The 17,032-nt window shown below is 38.4% G+C and overlaps 1 protein-coding gene across 6 annotated transcripts in view; it reads right to left on the bottom strand.

Moving 5' to 3' along the window:
* Positions 1-225: 225 nt before the first annotated feature.
* Positions 226-17,032, bottom strand: part of PHACTR2 (phosphatase and actin regulator 2) — a 271,743-nt gene continuing 254,936 nt past the window's right edge. For 3 of the 6 annotated variants that reach the window (XM_047732858.1, XM_047732861.1, XM_047732860.1), the window contains 2 exons: positions 16,412-16,488; positions 226-6,249 (listed from right to left, as the gene is read on the bottom strand). In XM_047732858.1, the coding sequence (XP_047588814.1) occupies positions 6,234-6,249; positions 16,412-16,488 (93 nt within the window). In that variant the 3' untranslated portion in view covers positions 226-6,233. Of the gene's footprint in view, positions 6,250-16,407; positions 16,489-17,032 lie in introns of those variants that run through there. The other 3 variants (XM_047732859.1, XM_047732862.1, XM_047732863.1) reach the window with 1 other exon arrangement.

Below are 17,032 nucleotides of genomic sequence, written 5' to 3'. Positions count from 1 at the left end.
TAGAAAAAAATGACAAGTTGGAGTTTTTGCTAGGTATTACATCTGGGGAAATTGGTGCAGAATGTTTTGAACACATTGGCACATGTCTAAGCCACAGAAGAAATATTTAAAAAAATAAAAATAAAAATTAGTGCCTATATTTTAAGTAATGAAAGTGGTTTGACCCTAGATTTATTCAGATTGTTTGCAAATGCTAGTTAGCACTGCAAAGGTGACGTCTTTTCATGAAGGCTCTCTAAGCAGTGTAATGATACAAACTATAACAAAAGCATCCGGTAAGGGAGGAGCCCCCCAAATTGGCAAGTGGCACAAATATTATTGGCATTTTAACATACCATGAAATTGACCTGAGGGTAGAGTGGCATTCCGCCTCATTTACTCCCTTTAAGTTATTCTTAACAAGAAAAAAAAATACTGGTATTTAACAAGATAAGAATTCTTAAGCACCATCTAAAAATTCCCTATATAACCTCCTTTATCAACTCTTGAGTTGTTCTGTCTGGAAAAAGATAGTTGGAAATTTTAATACTCAGAAAATTTATAGTGGCTAAATTCTTCCATTCGATTAGCCACAATAGATCCAAATCATTTGAAGACATATTTAACCATTCAGTTTCGGTAAGAAGAAGCAACAGAGAATATGCTTATGTATCGTTAGCATAGCTCAGTAATGTTTCAACGAGGTGAAGTCATCTTGAATTGTGCATGACCATCACAGAAGTATGAACGATATGCGTGCAATCCAGGTAATCCACGCTTCCTTCATAATTCAGTACTGACACATTTTAGAAAAGTTGAACTGCATGACTATCATTATACAGGGGAGAATTCAAGCATGTGCCTGTGGATTAAATGCTTCTTTAACAGGGTAAACAGGGGATTGCTTTGTAACTCCAGGGATGCCTCTTACTGGTAAAATTTAATGGGGATTTTCACGGACCATCAGTTTTGTTCATGTGGATTGGTAGCTGTATTTGGGATTAAGCCATGTTAATAATCCTCAAGACACTGACAAAGATGGTGACCAACAATGTAGTCCTCAGGTAAGACTGTGAGGCCAAAACAGAAAAAAATAGTTTGCTTCATTTGAAATTTCTCCTGTAACTACATACAGGGGCTAGCCAAGTGACTCTGCCCATGAAAACTGCCAAGGCCACCCAGCAACCTCCTCCCTGAAGAGCTGGCAAGTTAAAGCTTCACTGGAGCAGAAGGCTTGAAAAATAAAGGGGAGGAAACTATCAGGCCCAAAGTAATGGAAGGCAGCCCAGACGAGGTTTTGAAATAGGTACTTTTCCCTGCATGTCCTCAAATTGCAGTAGACAGTGGTACTGAAGGGAGGTGGTACTGCCTTAGAGGGCCTTGGAACACGGGGGAGCGTTTTTGACTTTTGATTTTTACAGGGACTGGGCATGCTCTTGGCATTTAGTCAGCAGGGGCTTAAGATATAAAACATATTGCAATGTAGGGAACATTTCTGTAAACAAAGAATTGCCCAGCTCTAAAGGCCAATGACACCCCACTGAGAAACACTGATCAACAGTGCCATGCTCATAGGTGCAGTTTGTGGCAGCAATGTGACAGGCTAAATGACATTTTTTGCACAGTAAATCCTAGTATGGCTAAAAATGACCCCTGCCTATAAGGCTGGCCTTTGGTGAGAATTGCTGCCATAGGATTCTTATTTATTTTATTTTATTTTATTTTATATTTTATTTTTGCCAAAAATCTTACAGGATATGTTGTGGGATTTCTTAATCTGGAATGGCCTTGTGAACTCTGCTTCCATTGTTTTCCAGGTATGCGAATGGTGATTCCCATTTTCATACAGAACTTAAGTTTAGTTATTACCAAAAATAAGGGGAAAGTGAAAATGACAACTGGTTTGGGAATATTCTACCTTTGTCCCCACCATCCTTTGGTCTCTGCCAAATTATAGTAGTTCCTCATGCTGCTCTTTGAAACTTGGATTTGAGCTACCTAAAGATGAGCTTTCTTTCAGAAACATGGTTCCATTAATTTGATGGTGACTTTTGCCATTACATTCCCCTCTCGGACATATTTTAGTTCCAGAAGTTCATTCTGCTTTGCCAAGCAAAATAATGTGATATAGCCTGCCAGTAAGAGAACAGCAAATACTCAATAGTGGCACATAACCTATTTCCAGAAGCCAAAGGACAACTCTGTAAATAAATTACATCTTAGTGGTTCCTTACTGCTCTCATCATACTCTGATGATGTGAAGAAATTAGTTCTTGTCTCCAATGATGTACTTTCACTAGTAAGGTTAGGGATAATAACAGGACTGGAATTTAGGAATGCTGCAGCTATTGTACTGATGAAATGACGTAAATGTACGTATCTTCCATCACACCTATTTTGAGGAAAACTTCTCACTGTGTTTAATGTGCTGCTGGGACCACTTAAAAAATAATAAACTGAATAAATTTTTGAGCAAAAAGGAGAAAAGACAGCTTTCACTCTTTAAATATGTACGTGCTACTATGTGGTAGGCGTGACTGTCTTTTTCTATTGTGAACACAGTATCATTTTTGAAAGTTGTGTCTGTCTGACTATTGAATATAAATACAATGCCTATTACATCTTAAGATGTGGTACATAAATCAGGATATGCAGTGTTAATGCAGAGTTTTTTCTCTTTTAATTGTAAGCTATCAGATTTTTTCGAAGTCCCAAGGTAGCACAGAATTGTTGTAGGATGTGAAACCCAAATTATGGGTTTTAAGAAATTATCTCTTATTTTCAGTATCTGATGATTTTTGAAGGGTGTTTTTGATTCCTTTCCTGGCCAAAATAGATTTTCACTTACATTTCAAAACTTTCTAACAGAACATATTTACTAACATTAGAGAAAGATCCATGACTACAATCATTATGCTAATAAAGGACATGAAAATGAAATCAGAAAGTCTGTTTTTCTGGGAAAATCAGAGAGATGAGTTTGCTTTTTCCTCCATTTAAAAAACAGCTACTCAAATACCCCAAATGGTTCTCTGAATATTATAGATTTAGTTTAAATAATTTAAGGATTTAACGTAAAGGTAAATTATACCAAACATTAAAAAATGCAAGACTTTTCACATATACAGGGAATTATCAGGCAGGGTTGCCTTAAATTAATGCAGAGGACTAATTTCATCAGCCCACAAAGATGCTGTAAAGCCCAGGGCGTCTTCTTACCAGCTTAATGTTAATGTTCTTTTGCTCCATTTAAAAAAAGAGAGAAATGGCCACTTTGTGTTTTACAGTCTGTCTGGTTCCTTCCTGCCTGAGATCTTCCTGGATATGGGTTTGTTTTCTTCCCTAATCCTATCTTGGGGATTCAGGAAAACTCACTCACTTCCTCTATGTCAGCCTAATGTCTCACTTTAAATAGGGAAAAGGCTGGTGTTGTGTTACAACAGCCCAATTCACGCACACACTTTTTTCATAGAATTGCAGCTTATTGGTTGGATACTGGAAATGCTGGCACTGGGCAGAGGCCTAATTAGATGGAGCGTGGTCCGCATCTTTAGGGACGCCAGGTAAGAAACCTTTGGACAGGTTGCTGGAGATGCTGAATATGCAGTGTTTCTACCTTTTAAAATTAGCTATGAAGGGGCGCCTGGGTGGCTCAGTGGGTTAAGGCTCTTGCCTTCACTCGGGCCATGATCCTAGGGTCCTGGGATAGAGTTCCACGTTGGGCTCTCTGCTCAGTGGGGAGCCTGCTCCCCCCCACCACCCCTGCGTGCCCCTCTGCCTACTTGCGATCTCTGTCAAATAAATAAAAACCCTTTAAAATTAGCTATGAATGCAGAGACTTATTCTGAAAAATACAGGTTAGCTCACAATCCTCTATTCGAATCATTCTAATGATGTAACTGGTGGTTCCAATTTTTAAATATTAGACTAGCAGTGGTAATATTTGTGACTTTTAATAAACTTTCCTCTAAACGTGTCAATTGGTATAAAGTGTGGGTGGTTCGTAAATCTGACGTATCATATAAGCAAAAGAGCATATGGAGGGACCAGACTCTCATCTTTGTACTGGGGTGCATTTCATTGTAGGGAATTAAAAACTGCATCACATGCACCAGGAGTGGGAAAAAACTGCTTCTTTTACACCAAGTAGAGACTTTCTATGACCTGTATCTTCAGTGCTAAAACAGTGATAATGTCTTATATTTACCATTTTATAGAGGCCTCGTGATTAAAAATTAGGACAACATTTAAGGACTTGAAGTATAGAAAATTAAAGTAACATTACATTCCTTGAAATTTTTCCCAAGACACAACAATGATAATATAATATTAAGGAAAAGGATGGCTTCGGCCAAAAAATTAGAACAAAGTTAATGTCCATGGTTGGATTTAAATACTATGAAACGTACAAAACCTTTGAGCCAGAGAAAGACACTTGGGCATGCAGAACATTTTTTTCATCTTATACTAGTAATGAAATGGCAACAGCACAAAATCTGGGTTTATTATGCACAGAGCTGAGTACAGCAAAAGGTTTAACAATGCTGCTTACTTTTCTTAGATATAAAATGTTCCTGGCTTTTTCTAAAGCCTTTTATTTTTAAGCAAAATCACCCAATTTTAGTGGTTCTATAAAATATAAATGAATGACAGGATCCAAAGTTATCCACCAGAGTAAATGTTTGCTTTTTTGGTTGAAATTGCAATTTAGTCTTCCATATCATGAACCAGAAGCACTTCAGAAAATTCCAGCCCAAGCTCTGAGAATAAAATAAAGTCTACTAGTCTTGTCTTGTTATTATATGTCTCATGTGTTTTTAATAAAAGGAGCACAAAACAATCATGAAAGAACAACTGAATGCAAGGTAGTATTTACATCTGATCATATGTATTTGGGAGCAGAAGTTTGCCTGCAACTCCAGGGAAAATAGCAAGATGGCAATTGAGGGTTTCTTAATGTAAACAATACTGACTATAGGCTCACAGAGAAACCTTCCTTCACAGAGAAACCTTTAATCTCACTCATTCTTTTGCATTGCAAGTCAATGCTATATTTATGGATGCAATCTGCACACTCTTAAAATACAAAATGAGGTTCTCCTCACTTGCAACTTAGCAGGAATTTTCTGTGTTCTTTTAAGCCTTCGGGTACTTTTTTGATCCACATACTTAATTTTTTTTAATAGCAGCAATCTAACTTAATGCAGCTCTGAAAATAAGTAGTCCTTTCCATGCCCATTCAGAACTAACTGCTGGCAGAACACTTGCATTTGCTTAAGTTTTAACTTTGGACTCAGATTTTTAAAAAACGTGCTGTGATTGTCAATATTATCTTCCTTAGATCAAGTATGGTTGCTTCAATTTTGAAGATAATCAAGCTAGGGAAAGACCAAAAGATTTATTTCTAAAGCTTCCTACAGATTTATACGATCACATTCATCTGACTTTATTCCCAGTCCTGTTATCCTTGTAGAAGTTTGGTACATTAGATAAGGAGTATAAAAAAAAAGTGTGTATAGCTATGCTACTTAAAACATGCAACAAAATTTGGACAGGCATGCTTGTTAAGAGTCAATAAAAGTCTCTTGCATTTAAGAAAAAGATTCATGAAAACACTCAGACTTATTTCTGGCAATTGGATTCACTGGCACAACGCAAAATAATGGTACTATACTGCGCCAACATAACGGTGGAACAAGAATATTCTTCTAGGATCAGGTCTTTAAAAGGAATCCACATTAGGTGATTAGATTCCCATATCTTAGTAAGTTCTCAGCTACCAAAAGCCTACTTCAAAAAAATATTTTTGCTTCGATTTTCTCTTTTCTTCATTAACATAATGAAATATTTCTCTTTTTTTCTGATTTTCCACCCCCACCCCTTTCCCGTGCCCAGCAGCTCCAGGCCCCGATTTCTCTTTAACCCGTACTCTACAATTTGGCTTTCTGGTAACAGGGAGCCAGCGATTGTCTTCTGCTCGTCTTCTTTGATTAAAACTCCTGATGGAGGATAACTGGTGTGACCATGGTGTTGCTTACCATCAATACACATGCTGGACAGCAGAGGCACTGCACCCCTCCCATTGCTTGTTGGCCCCACCTGGGCCATGCAGGCGGGGAGCACTTCCCATACACTTCCTTCACCAGTTAAACGGAAACACACACATTCAAATCCCAGTGCAATATCAGGTTTTCAGGAAGAGAGGCTTCCCCCAAAGATGATCAGTCCATGTTTCCAAAGAGTCTCACACTTCGCTATGGACGGTGAAACCTGACACAAGAAACAGAAACTCTGTGAGTCTGCGGTAGAGAAACAGAGTCCGCAATTAGTAAACTGGATAAGGTACAGTAATGTTTATAAATTAAAGGCAGTCTAGACATCCCCCAACTGAATTATTGTTATAAATCACTGTCGTAACAAAATACTGTTACAAACGTGAGGCTGGAAAGCAGAGACAGCCCCTACACAAAATATTCTGGTTATATGTTCCAGGATACAGAGAAATCAATACACAAAACATCACTAAGCTTGAGGGTCATGTTCTGATCTGTACTGAGCAAAGTGGGATGTTTCATAAAGGATTTGGTTACACCTGGTTTGTAGTTATAAAAGGAAACCATCAACAAATAGTCCCTATTGGTTTATCTACCTTCTTTGCCTGAATTTCCAAATGCCTGCCAGCATTCCCATCCAAATGCTCCACTAAGCATGGCCACAGATATACAAATTATCTTTTCTTGTAAATCTGTCTTTGCACTTTTAAACAAAGATTTTATTTACTTATTTGAAAGAGAGACAGAGAGCTCATGGGAGCATGAGCAGGGGGAGGGGGCAGAGAAAGAGGGAGAAGCAGACTCTCCTGCTGAGCATGGAGCCCAAGGTAGGGCTCAATCCCAGGACTCCGGGATTATGACTTGAGCCAAAGGCAGATGTTTAACAGACAAGCCACTCATGCACCACTGCACTTTCTATCTTGTTAAACAATCTACCTTTTAAAAGATTTTTACTTTAGGACCCTCAGATTTGCAACTCATTTCTCTCCTTCACCCTCCATATCCCACTAGACACCAACTCTTGTCTCATTTGCCTGTCTTTGATCCATCAAAGCTCTCCCATCTTTTGCTAGTCCTATTTGAACAGCCTGCTAGCTAGCTAGCTGGTTTCACATCCACTTTGAATTAAATTCCTAAAGCTAGCCCTGGCATACAACCTTGGGAGTTACATGAACTTCCACACTCTACATTTGTTAAATGAAGACAATACTCCTGTTTCAGTCACCTGGGCATTGTTTTTGCCCTCAGATCTTGCAAAAATCCTTATTTAACTCAAGCCCTTTGCACTGGCTTTCCCCTCTAAATGGACTGGCCCCACTTTGGGGGTAAAATGTTCTTCTTTCCCCAGACAGTGCTGATAGCTTCTTCTTGCCATTTAAATCACAGGATAGGTTGTATTTCCCTAAGAGATGTATTTCCCTTGTCCCTTCCATAGCATCCTGTTACATTTTCTTGATAGTTCTTAGCACAATTTGAAATTATCATGTTGATTTATTTGTTTACTTGCTAATGGTTTGTCTCCCTCACTAGAACATAATCATGGGAGAGTGAAGACTTTATCTGACATGTTCTCAATTCCCAGGGTCCAGAAAAGAGTCTGACTCACTCTGTGTGCTCAATCAATACTTGCTGAATGCATAAACAACTGATTATATATATACTGGGCACTTAGACAGTAAGTAATTCTTGTAACTGATGAATCTAATCATGAGACCCCAAAATTAACTACAATTAAATTTATACTAATCTATGATATTGCACATGATAGGACATTCCATCATGCTTTCTAGGAAGAGTCAACAATTACTGAAGAAAAATAGAAATTCTATAAAAATACTTCAAAATAGTAATCGAAAATCTCTTAAATCAAACTTTTTATATAAAATATTAAAAAGAGGCAGATAATAATGAGAAATGAAATTACTACTGTTTACCATATGCCCAGCACAACTCCAAGCACTATACATATATTACCTCGTTCAATCCTCAAAACAATCCTATGAGGTATCCCTTCCCCTCTGTAGAGATGTGGAAACAGACACAGGGATGCTAAGTCATGTGCCCAAGGCACAGAGCTGGTAAGGGGAGGTGCCAGGCTCCAGACTCTATTCCTAACCTAGACCAGACTGTGAGAACCAGGACATGCCTTCACTCATACTTTCATTCAGAGCTTTCTTGGTGCCCTCTGGGTAGAATGCAAAGGAAAAGGTAACCAGTTAGATTTCTAAATCTGTCAGTTTTGATTAATTTTGACCAGAGAAAAGTCCTGTTCCACATCTTAGGCTACTTTTTTTTTTTTTTAGATTTTATTTATTTGAGAAAGAGAGTGAGTGAGCAGGGAGAGCAGGGAGAGGGGCAGATGGAGAGGGAGAGAGAGAATGCCAAGCATACTTGGCACTGAGCATGGAGCCTGACGTGGGGCTCCATCAGGCTCGATGTGGGGAGTTCATGACCTGAGCTGAAATTGAGAGTCAGATGCTTATCTGACTGAGCCCGCCTAGGCTGTACTTTTTTTTTTTTTTTTAAAGATTTTATTTATTTATCTGACAGAGAGAGATCAGAAGTAGGCAGAGAGGCAGGCAGAGAGAGAGGAGGAAGCAGGCTCCCCACTGAGCAGAAAGCCTGATGCGGGGCTCAATCCCAGGACCCTGGGATCATGACCTGAGCCGAAGGCAGAGGCTTTAACCCACTGAGCCACCCAGGCACCCCTAGGCTGTACTTTGATAACTACGGTTTCCTCAAAAACATCTGCCTTTTGTCACAAAGGAAACTAGGTGAGAATGGGCTCAGCACAAACTTTTGGCAATTACTAGAAAAGCAAGTCCAGTGACGTCCTTGAGGTTGAAATGAGCAGTATCACTTCTCTCCACGCAGGACACACAAGCACTGTCCATACCACACAAAGGGAGCAGGAGCCCCGGGGGTCCCCGACAATACAGACAAATATACGGCACCTGCAGGGGCTTCCCACCCTGAGCTATCAAAGGTCCCTCTTTGTTAGGTTCAGCTTTTCTAGGAATTAAATACAAACTCTTCTAATTTAGCAATTATTTTAGCCCTCTCCTAATTTGCTGGGCTTTGTACAGCAAACATTCCACAGTGCCCTAATCTTCGCTTGGCTCTGGATTCAAAGGACAAGCTTGGGGAAACAAGACATGGCAGGTTTGGTCTTCACACCGATAATGTCTGAGATGCAGAAGGTCAATAACCGAATAAGGGAGTTGAGCAACAAAGTGAGTAGTCAGTGGACCAGAGAAGATTTCAAACTTTCTAAAGCCCAGCATTTTCCTGGAAAGTGTTCTGCTTTTAATTTCCCCCAAATTAGCCGGACACTATAAAGTTTTCTGTTTTTCCCCCGCAGGCACTATTTGCCCACGGATCCCGTCAGGGAATGAATTCCACATGTGGGTGTGTGGAAGGTCACAGGCCATCAGCATAGCTCCTAGGGCTGGCTAAGAGAAGAAGGTATCCAACCAGTAGTGTGACTGCCACAACATGCTGACAAAGCCAGGACTTCATATGGACTACCAGACCTGGTTTAAAAAACCAAAAAACAAAAATCCCACAAATAAAAAAGCCACCTCATATATTTTCTTGCACTATCCAATCAGAAAAAGACATTTATATCCTGTTTAAATTAGGCATCTTTTCTTCAAGTTCAGCTCAGAGGTACTGAAAATGTAAATTGTTTTTGCATTCGTTACTACCCAATGGTTTGCATTCATTCTGAAATATGAGGAGTTCAGCTTTTCCTCCTTAGAAGATCACCTGACAGAATGAGTTGGGCTTTAGGCTTTCAGTTGACTGAGCAATAGATAGATACATTGTGCCCCAAGGATGCTGAAACTTTTCAACCACTCTTTTTTCAGAACTCTCCTGAGACTCAAATTTGAAGTTACCTACATTTTCTTATTATTAAAACTGGAATACATCTTTCTTAATTTCATACTGTTGAGAGGAAGTGAATGGGGGCGGAGCTATTTTAACATCCCGGAATTCAGGTAAAGATCATTCTTTTCCCTAAATACATTCCTCCACAAATTACCATATAAAAACTTACTCCCCCTTCCTGTAAAATCATTCAGATAACAGAACATAACAAATTACCCACAAAAGTAAAATGTTACTTTCGTATACATAGATACAGAAATCCTGAATCATTCATTTCTCCTTTATTTGAAAGGGTTTCATCGTCAAGGCATACGCACATTAAACAAATGAGCAGTTTCTCCTAACCACAGCTCCTAGTTCTACCTGAAAAGCCAGATTACACGCTGGATAGGCTTTTATGATTCCAAATACTGAGCCATATGCCTTCAATGCTGGTTAAAGCAGCATTTTGCAGCTTTTTCAAGTTTCTATCCAGGTTCGTGAGGCACCCATAGAAGGGAGCAGCCTTCTTATTCCTTATTCCTTATTATTGTAAGAAGAAGCCTTCTTATTCCTCTGTGGAACACCCTGTATTTTTCATTGAGGTCCCACATGTAATTCCTGTCATGTCACGATTTTTTTTTTTTTTTAAGATTTTATTCACTTAGCAGAGAGAGAGAGAGAGAGGGAAAGAGAGAGCAAGCAGGAGCCTGGGGTTGGGGAGGGGCAAAGGGAAAGGGAGAAGCCGGCTCCCTGCTGAGCAGAGCGCCTGGAATCCCCACCAGAGCCAAAGGCAGAGGCTTAATCAACGGAGCCACCCAGGCGCCCCTCAAGTCACATTCTGATAAGCGTATCTAGAAGCTAAAAAGCAGTTTAGCTGTAAATCTACATGGAACGGTAATCACTGAAGATGGTATAGAACAAGCTAATAACTTTAAATACACACACCCACACCCACCCACATACCTCAACCACATTAAAGAAGCTGGAGTAGAGAAAAAAACCCCAAAACTATAACCCCATTCTATAAGAAACTGTTGAGCTTTTAGATGTTATTCTCCAATTTTTTCCCTTATGCATCTGAATTTTTAAATAAAACATATAAAAAGTAAAGAGTATCCTGATTTTTCCACTTAACATACCACTTAATAATATGCCAGTGCTCTCTTGAGATCCACTTTGATTCTAAGAGCATCAATTCAATGATTCTTTGCTTAATATAACAAGTAAATAATTAATAAGCTAATAAAATTATAAACATGAAAGTACTACACTGCACACTCTATTCTTACTTACAAATTCAAAGTTTACTTTTATAAAAGTAATATTCTCTCTTGATTATAAATCTAACCCATGTGGACACTTAAAAAAATTCTGGAAAACAGAGACTATCCTGAAGATTACAATGACCCTTCATCTTACCGCTCAGCTATAACCATTTTCAAATGTAGTTTTTAAGTATAATTTGACCTTTCATACAATTTGTCTTTCTAATTTAGAGAATCATCTTAAGTTGTAGAAATGCCATTTACTATGGAAAGGGAAGTGGCTTTATTTTGCCATGGTGGTCTCCTCCCAGAATGCAATAATCCTATTAAGTAATATACTGCCCTTCAAATGGTCTTCTGGGTTTTGAACGGTGGGCTGGGTGGGCAGCTGTTGGTGGCAGAAAACACAGGATGTGGGCGGACAGGCACTGAGTGTTCTAAGAAGCTGGGGTTAGAGCTTGGAATCTCTCATGCTCCAGGATGAAGTCTCATAGGCACCACTAGTCCTCACCCCTGTTACGTGGCCCCAGAATGCATTGCAATGCCAGAGAGCTAGCTAAAAGTTGCTGGGAGAAACCAGGGGAATCAGATGAAAAGGGTGGATGGCTATAATTCTTTACTGCCAGATTGAACATGTCACAGAATATATCCCATGCTGGAGGTTTCAGATGTGTCTTCTGGATACACCAGTAACGAGAATGTCACAATTAATTTTAGTGCTGGCACATTATTTAAGAAAAGCTAGCATGATGGGATCCTCATTTACAGAAAGAGGACTTAGGGAATGGAACCTTTATTTTTCTTTTAAATATTTGTTTCTGATAATAAATTCTTGTATCTCTAAAATTCATAGAGTGGAAAGCCTCCTTTTCATGCCTGCCCCTACCCACCAATTCTCCTCCCCAGAGGCAACCAATGTTACCAGCTTTTTGTGAATCTCTCCAGAGATACAGACGCATGGGAAGATCTGTATGGGAATGGATCTTTCCAGTGTCCACTGATACATTGCTGTGTGGAAGATTATCTCTGGATAAAGAGATGTCTGGGCAGAAGGTGCAGGATTGCCTCAACCTTTCTATGAACCACCTAAATCCCGCAGGGAATTAACAGATTTAGGTTCTGAATGGCAGGCTTACTTGATATAAGGAGATAATGTCTGGCACTAATAAGAAGAGCTAATAAGTGAGCTGCTCTCTATCTAGATTGCATTTAAAGGGCTAAGTGATGATCCACAACCTGTATATTCCCTTCAATGATGGCTGGTGCTAAGAGCAACAATATCTCCTCCATAAACAATTTTCTAAATGTAAAACATTACCATATTTTGGTATTATTTTGATTAGACTCAACAATGTTTACCAAAACTTTATCTTCTTAAAAGAAATCCTGAAAACAATTTGAAAATCGTAAGCACGATTTTTACAAGTCTGAGAGCCAAAAGATTTCTCTACTGGAATGCAACTCTAATGACGTAATACAAATTAATGGACAAATAGCAGCAGACATTGGCTTTGCTGCCAGGTTTTAAAGAGTACTTAAGCAAGGCATATTTATCTTAGTTATATGAATATTTAATTTTTCCTTATCTGGATAGACACTTTAAAGAATGGTAATCAATACATTTTTTGGAAAACTTTTAAAGCTTACTCTTGTTACAAAAAAAAAAAGCATATCATTTTCTCTTAAAATGCAGCTCATCCCTATTTACATCTATTAATATTTACTTAAACAATAAAGATATCAATAGACTTTTATAGTATACAACAAGTATACTCTAAATTTCTGTAGATGAGTAAATACAGAAAAATAGCCAATGGAATTTTGAAGGTGAAAAAAATGCCCTACCAGATATAAAAACACACTATAAATCTATTCTAATTGAACAGTGTGACACAGTGCAATGACAGGAAACAGATCACTAGAGTATAATAAAGAATACAGGAACTGATCCATGTGTATATGAGAAGAATTTCACATCAAAGCGGAAATAAATGGGGCAACTGACTACTGATTCCTTTCTTTATTTTTGTTTCAAGTTTTTGTTAAAATTCTAGTTAGTCAACATATAGTGTAATATTGGTTTCAGGAGCAGAATTTAATGAGTTATCACTTGCTCATCATAACATATGCCCTCCTTGATGCCCATCACCCATCTAGCCCATCCCCTACCCACCTCTTTCCATCAACTCTTAGTCCATTCTCTATAGTTGAGTGTCTTAAAAGCCTCCCTCTTTCTTTTTTCCCCTTCTCCTATGTTCATGTGTTTTGTTTCTTAAATTCTACATATAAGTGAAATCACATGGTATTTGTCTTTCTCTAACTGACTTGTTTTGCTTAGCATAATACTATGCTCTCGCTCCATTCATGTTTCACTTAGCATAATACACTCTAACTCCACCCATGTAATTGCAAATGGCAAGACTTAATTCTTTTTGATGGCTGAATAATATTCCATTGTATACATATGCCACATCTCATTTATCCATTCATCCTAACTATTGATTTAGAACAAAGTAAAGTTAGTTTACTCTCTTAAATCACCCACACAAATAAAATGCCCAATGGATGAAAGAGCTAAGCGCTAAAAAAAAAAAAAAAAGGCATAACCTTGGTCTTCCTCTGTAAGACACAAAACAATGAAGTAAAAGTAACAATATAGACACATTTGAATGTGCAAAAATTTAAACAAAAGACCATACAAAAAAGTTAAAATGTTAAGAACAAATTGAGGAAAAGTATGGTGACATATGTAATAAAGAGCCAATATCCACAACATCTAAGGAGTTTTTACTAATTCATGTGAAAAAGACAACCCAAAAGAAAACTGGTCAAAGTAAATAAAAAATTAAAAATAAATGGTCAATAAAGATATGTAAGGATGCTCAACTTTATAGAAATCAATGTTCAGTTTTTAGACTATAGACCCCTCACCACCACCACCACCATCCTGTCCCGCCAGTGCTGATGAGGTGATACACGAGGCATGCTCATAAACTGCAAGTCACAGAATAGCATCTTTTAAAATGTAAAAAACATAAAACCAGTGACCTGGCGAATCCACTCATGTTACTAGTACAGAAACACTGGCATGTGTGCACAAAGATATCTATATATTTTAATGACATTAAAAAAATTATTTATATGCATATATTTATATATAATAAATGTTTATTTATTTATTTGACAGAGAGAGAGTACACAAGCAGAATGAGTGGAAGGCAGAGGGAGAAGGAGGAGCAGTCTCCCCAGCTAGGCAGGGAGCCCAATGTGGGGCTCTATACCAGGGTTCTGGGATCATGACCCGAGCCGAAAGCAGATGCTTAACTGACTGAGCCACCCCGGTGCCCCCAAAAAGACATATTTATAAAGAAAGTCAAGTCACTATTTTACTAATGAAACACTGAAAATTCCATAACATCTATCAATAGAATAATTGATTAAAAACTTACGGTATATTATCTATAGAATGCCACAAAGTCATTCAAATGAAAGATAGACACTTATATGGAAAAATTTTCTAGGTGCTGTTTTGTGTGTGACTCAGAGTGTACATAAAGGCATATGTGTACATACATGTAGATCATATATATACATCTACATGTTTGTAAATACACAGGAAAATGTCTACTAGGATCTACACTGAACTTTAACCACTGATTACCTGTGAGGACAGGTAAACGACCTTTACTCTCCTTGAAACCTTTTCTTTTTCACTTGTTCATAATATACGACAGAAGAGAAAGAACCTCTTTCAGTATAAATGTTTATTTTTCATAAACTGGAACTTCCATAGATATGTATTTTTAAAAAATTTGATTTTTTTCTATTTTCATTTATTCTTCCAATGTTATCAAATGATAATTAGGTAATCAGATACTATGAATTCTAGGAAAACTATGCAGAAGTCAAATGATCCTGAATTATAAAGAGTAGGTTGAGTGAAGTCACTCTCTCTCAGGGGTCAGGACTTAAAGGCACGAACACGTGCATGTTATCCGTTCAGTTACCTGGAGGTCCCCACCAACTCAATGTCACCATAAATATTCAGCCACCTTATTATGATCAACTTTACTGGAGATGTGGGACCACAGGTGTCAAATATCAACATGAACTTTTCCTGACCCCGCAAGTGGAAGGGAAAAAAGGAGCAGACAGTAGGTCTGGCTTGATCTGTCCATGTGACTGGTCCAAGTCAATTAGGATTAGAAGCAGACCCCAAATAGAGAAAAATCCTATACATCCAGATGGCTAAGAGCCCTGAATGCATTTACAAATAAACATGATATAGGAGGAAGCAAGACAAATACAACTCCCCCAGAAGAAAGGGGAGTTTCTTCTGCATGCCAAACATTATCACAGGAGCAAGGAGGTCTCTACCAACTTCAGCGGAGGGACCTGCTATTAAATTATGAAGTTATACCATTACTTCCTTTATCATAGGACATGCTATGAGCATAGACCACCACCACCAACAGGAACCAGCGCAGAGAGAGTAGCACTAGGGTGTATGCCTAATTGAGGCTGTTTCAAGCCTAGGAATCATTATTTGCTTTCCTGAAAGACCTACTGTGGTCTTCTTCATGTAATCATCTGTCCTGGTATGTTTGTTAGCAATTTAAATTTTTGAGATTTAATTGGCATGCACATTTTTAGGAACATACATGTTATAAAAAAGCAAAGCACATAAACCCATTAGAGAGAAAGAAACAGAACACCTGTGAAGAAGCAGGTGGTCAGACTACATGATCACGCAGGTCCCTTCTGGTTTTAGCACAAGAATAAACTGAAACCCAAGGGTACTAGGAGGAAAAAGGGTAGGATTGCTGTAACCTTCTGCAGGAGAAGTAAAAATTAGATTCCTAGTCTAAGTTAGGTCTTCTGAAAATTGAGTTTCTATCTTCTCTAAGTTATGTCTACGGTGAGCCCAAAGCAGACACACACGTGCCCATAGTAGCTCTCACCAGCATCTGTTCTGAGCATAAAACTTCAACTGAGCCTCTTCAAGAACAGAATGAATGATTCTAATGCTTGTCTCCTGGCCCAGAAAATAAGACTAAGAAAGAAACCAGAACATAGCCCTTTGGAGTGATTCAGACTTCTGTGAAAGAAAGAAAAAAAAGACTTAATTTTAAAAATGTTCATTAGATGGTGTTATGCTCATCTGTCTTTAAAAAAAATTCTTTTGATTGTGATAAAATACACGTAACATAAAATATGCCAAACCTCATTTTGCCCACCTACCTTGTAAACTGTCGACTCTCTTCATGAACTTCCATTTCTGTGCTTTTAAATTCATTTAGTTCTTTCCTTATTGCTGCCTAAATAGGAAAAAAAAAAGATAAACAGAATTGTTGCTTAGGTCACATAATTCCTCAGCCTACACACCATCAATAAAGCAGACATTCTCTTAAGAAATGTCTTGCAAAAAGAGAGTCCTAATTTCTATTAGGTAAAGGTAAGATAAATGTAATATCATACTAAAACCAGGGCAGATTTCCTTGAAGTGTCATTAACAAGGAGGAGAGGAAGAAGGCCTTCGCTAAACTCCACCTGGGGCCTGGTCTGAGTCACATACATCCCCCACCCTGAGGACCACAAGAATAGTCCAGGTCATAAGATTTTCTTCCTTCTTTCCTCCCTTCTTCCCTCCCTCCCTCCCTTCCTTTCTTCCTTCTTTCTTTCCTTCCTCATCTGACACCATGATGAGTATGTCTGTGCTACGGGAAAGCACCTTTATTTTTTAAAGTTTTTATTTATTTATTTGACAGAGAGAGCGAGAGCACAAGCAGGGGGAGCAGTTGAAGGAGAGGAAGAAGCAGGTTCCCTGCTCGCAGGGAGCCTGATGTGGGGCTCCATGCGGGG

The sequence above is a fragment of the Lutra lutra genome, chromosome 6 (genome assembly GCF_902655055.1).
Source record: "Lutra lutra chromosome 6, mLutLut1.2, whole genome shotgun sequence".
NCBI classification, from domain to species: domain Eukaryota; kingdom Metazoa; phylum Chordata; class Mammalia; order Carnivora; family Mustelidae; genus Lutra; species Lutra lutra.
This window is presented reverse-complemented; position numbering and strand designations above follow the sequence as displayed.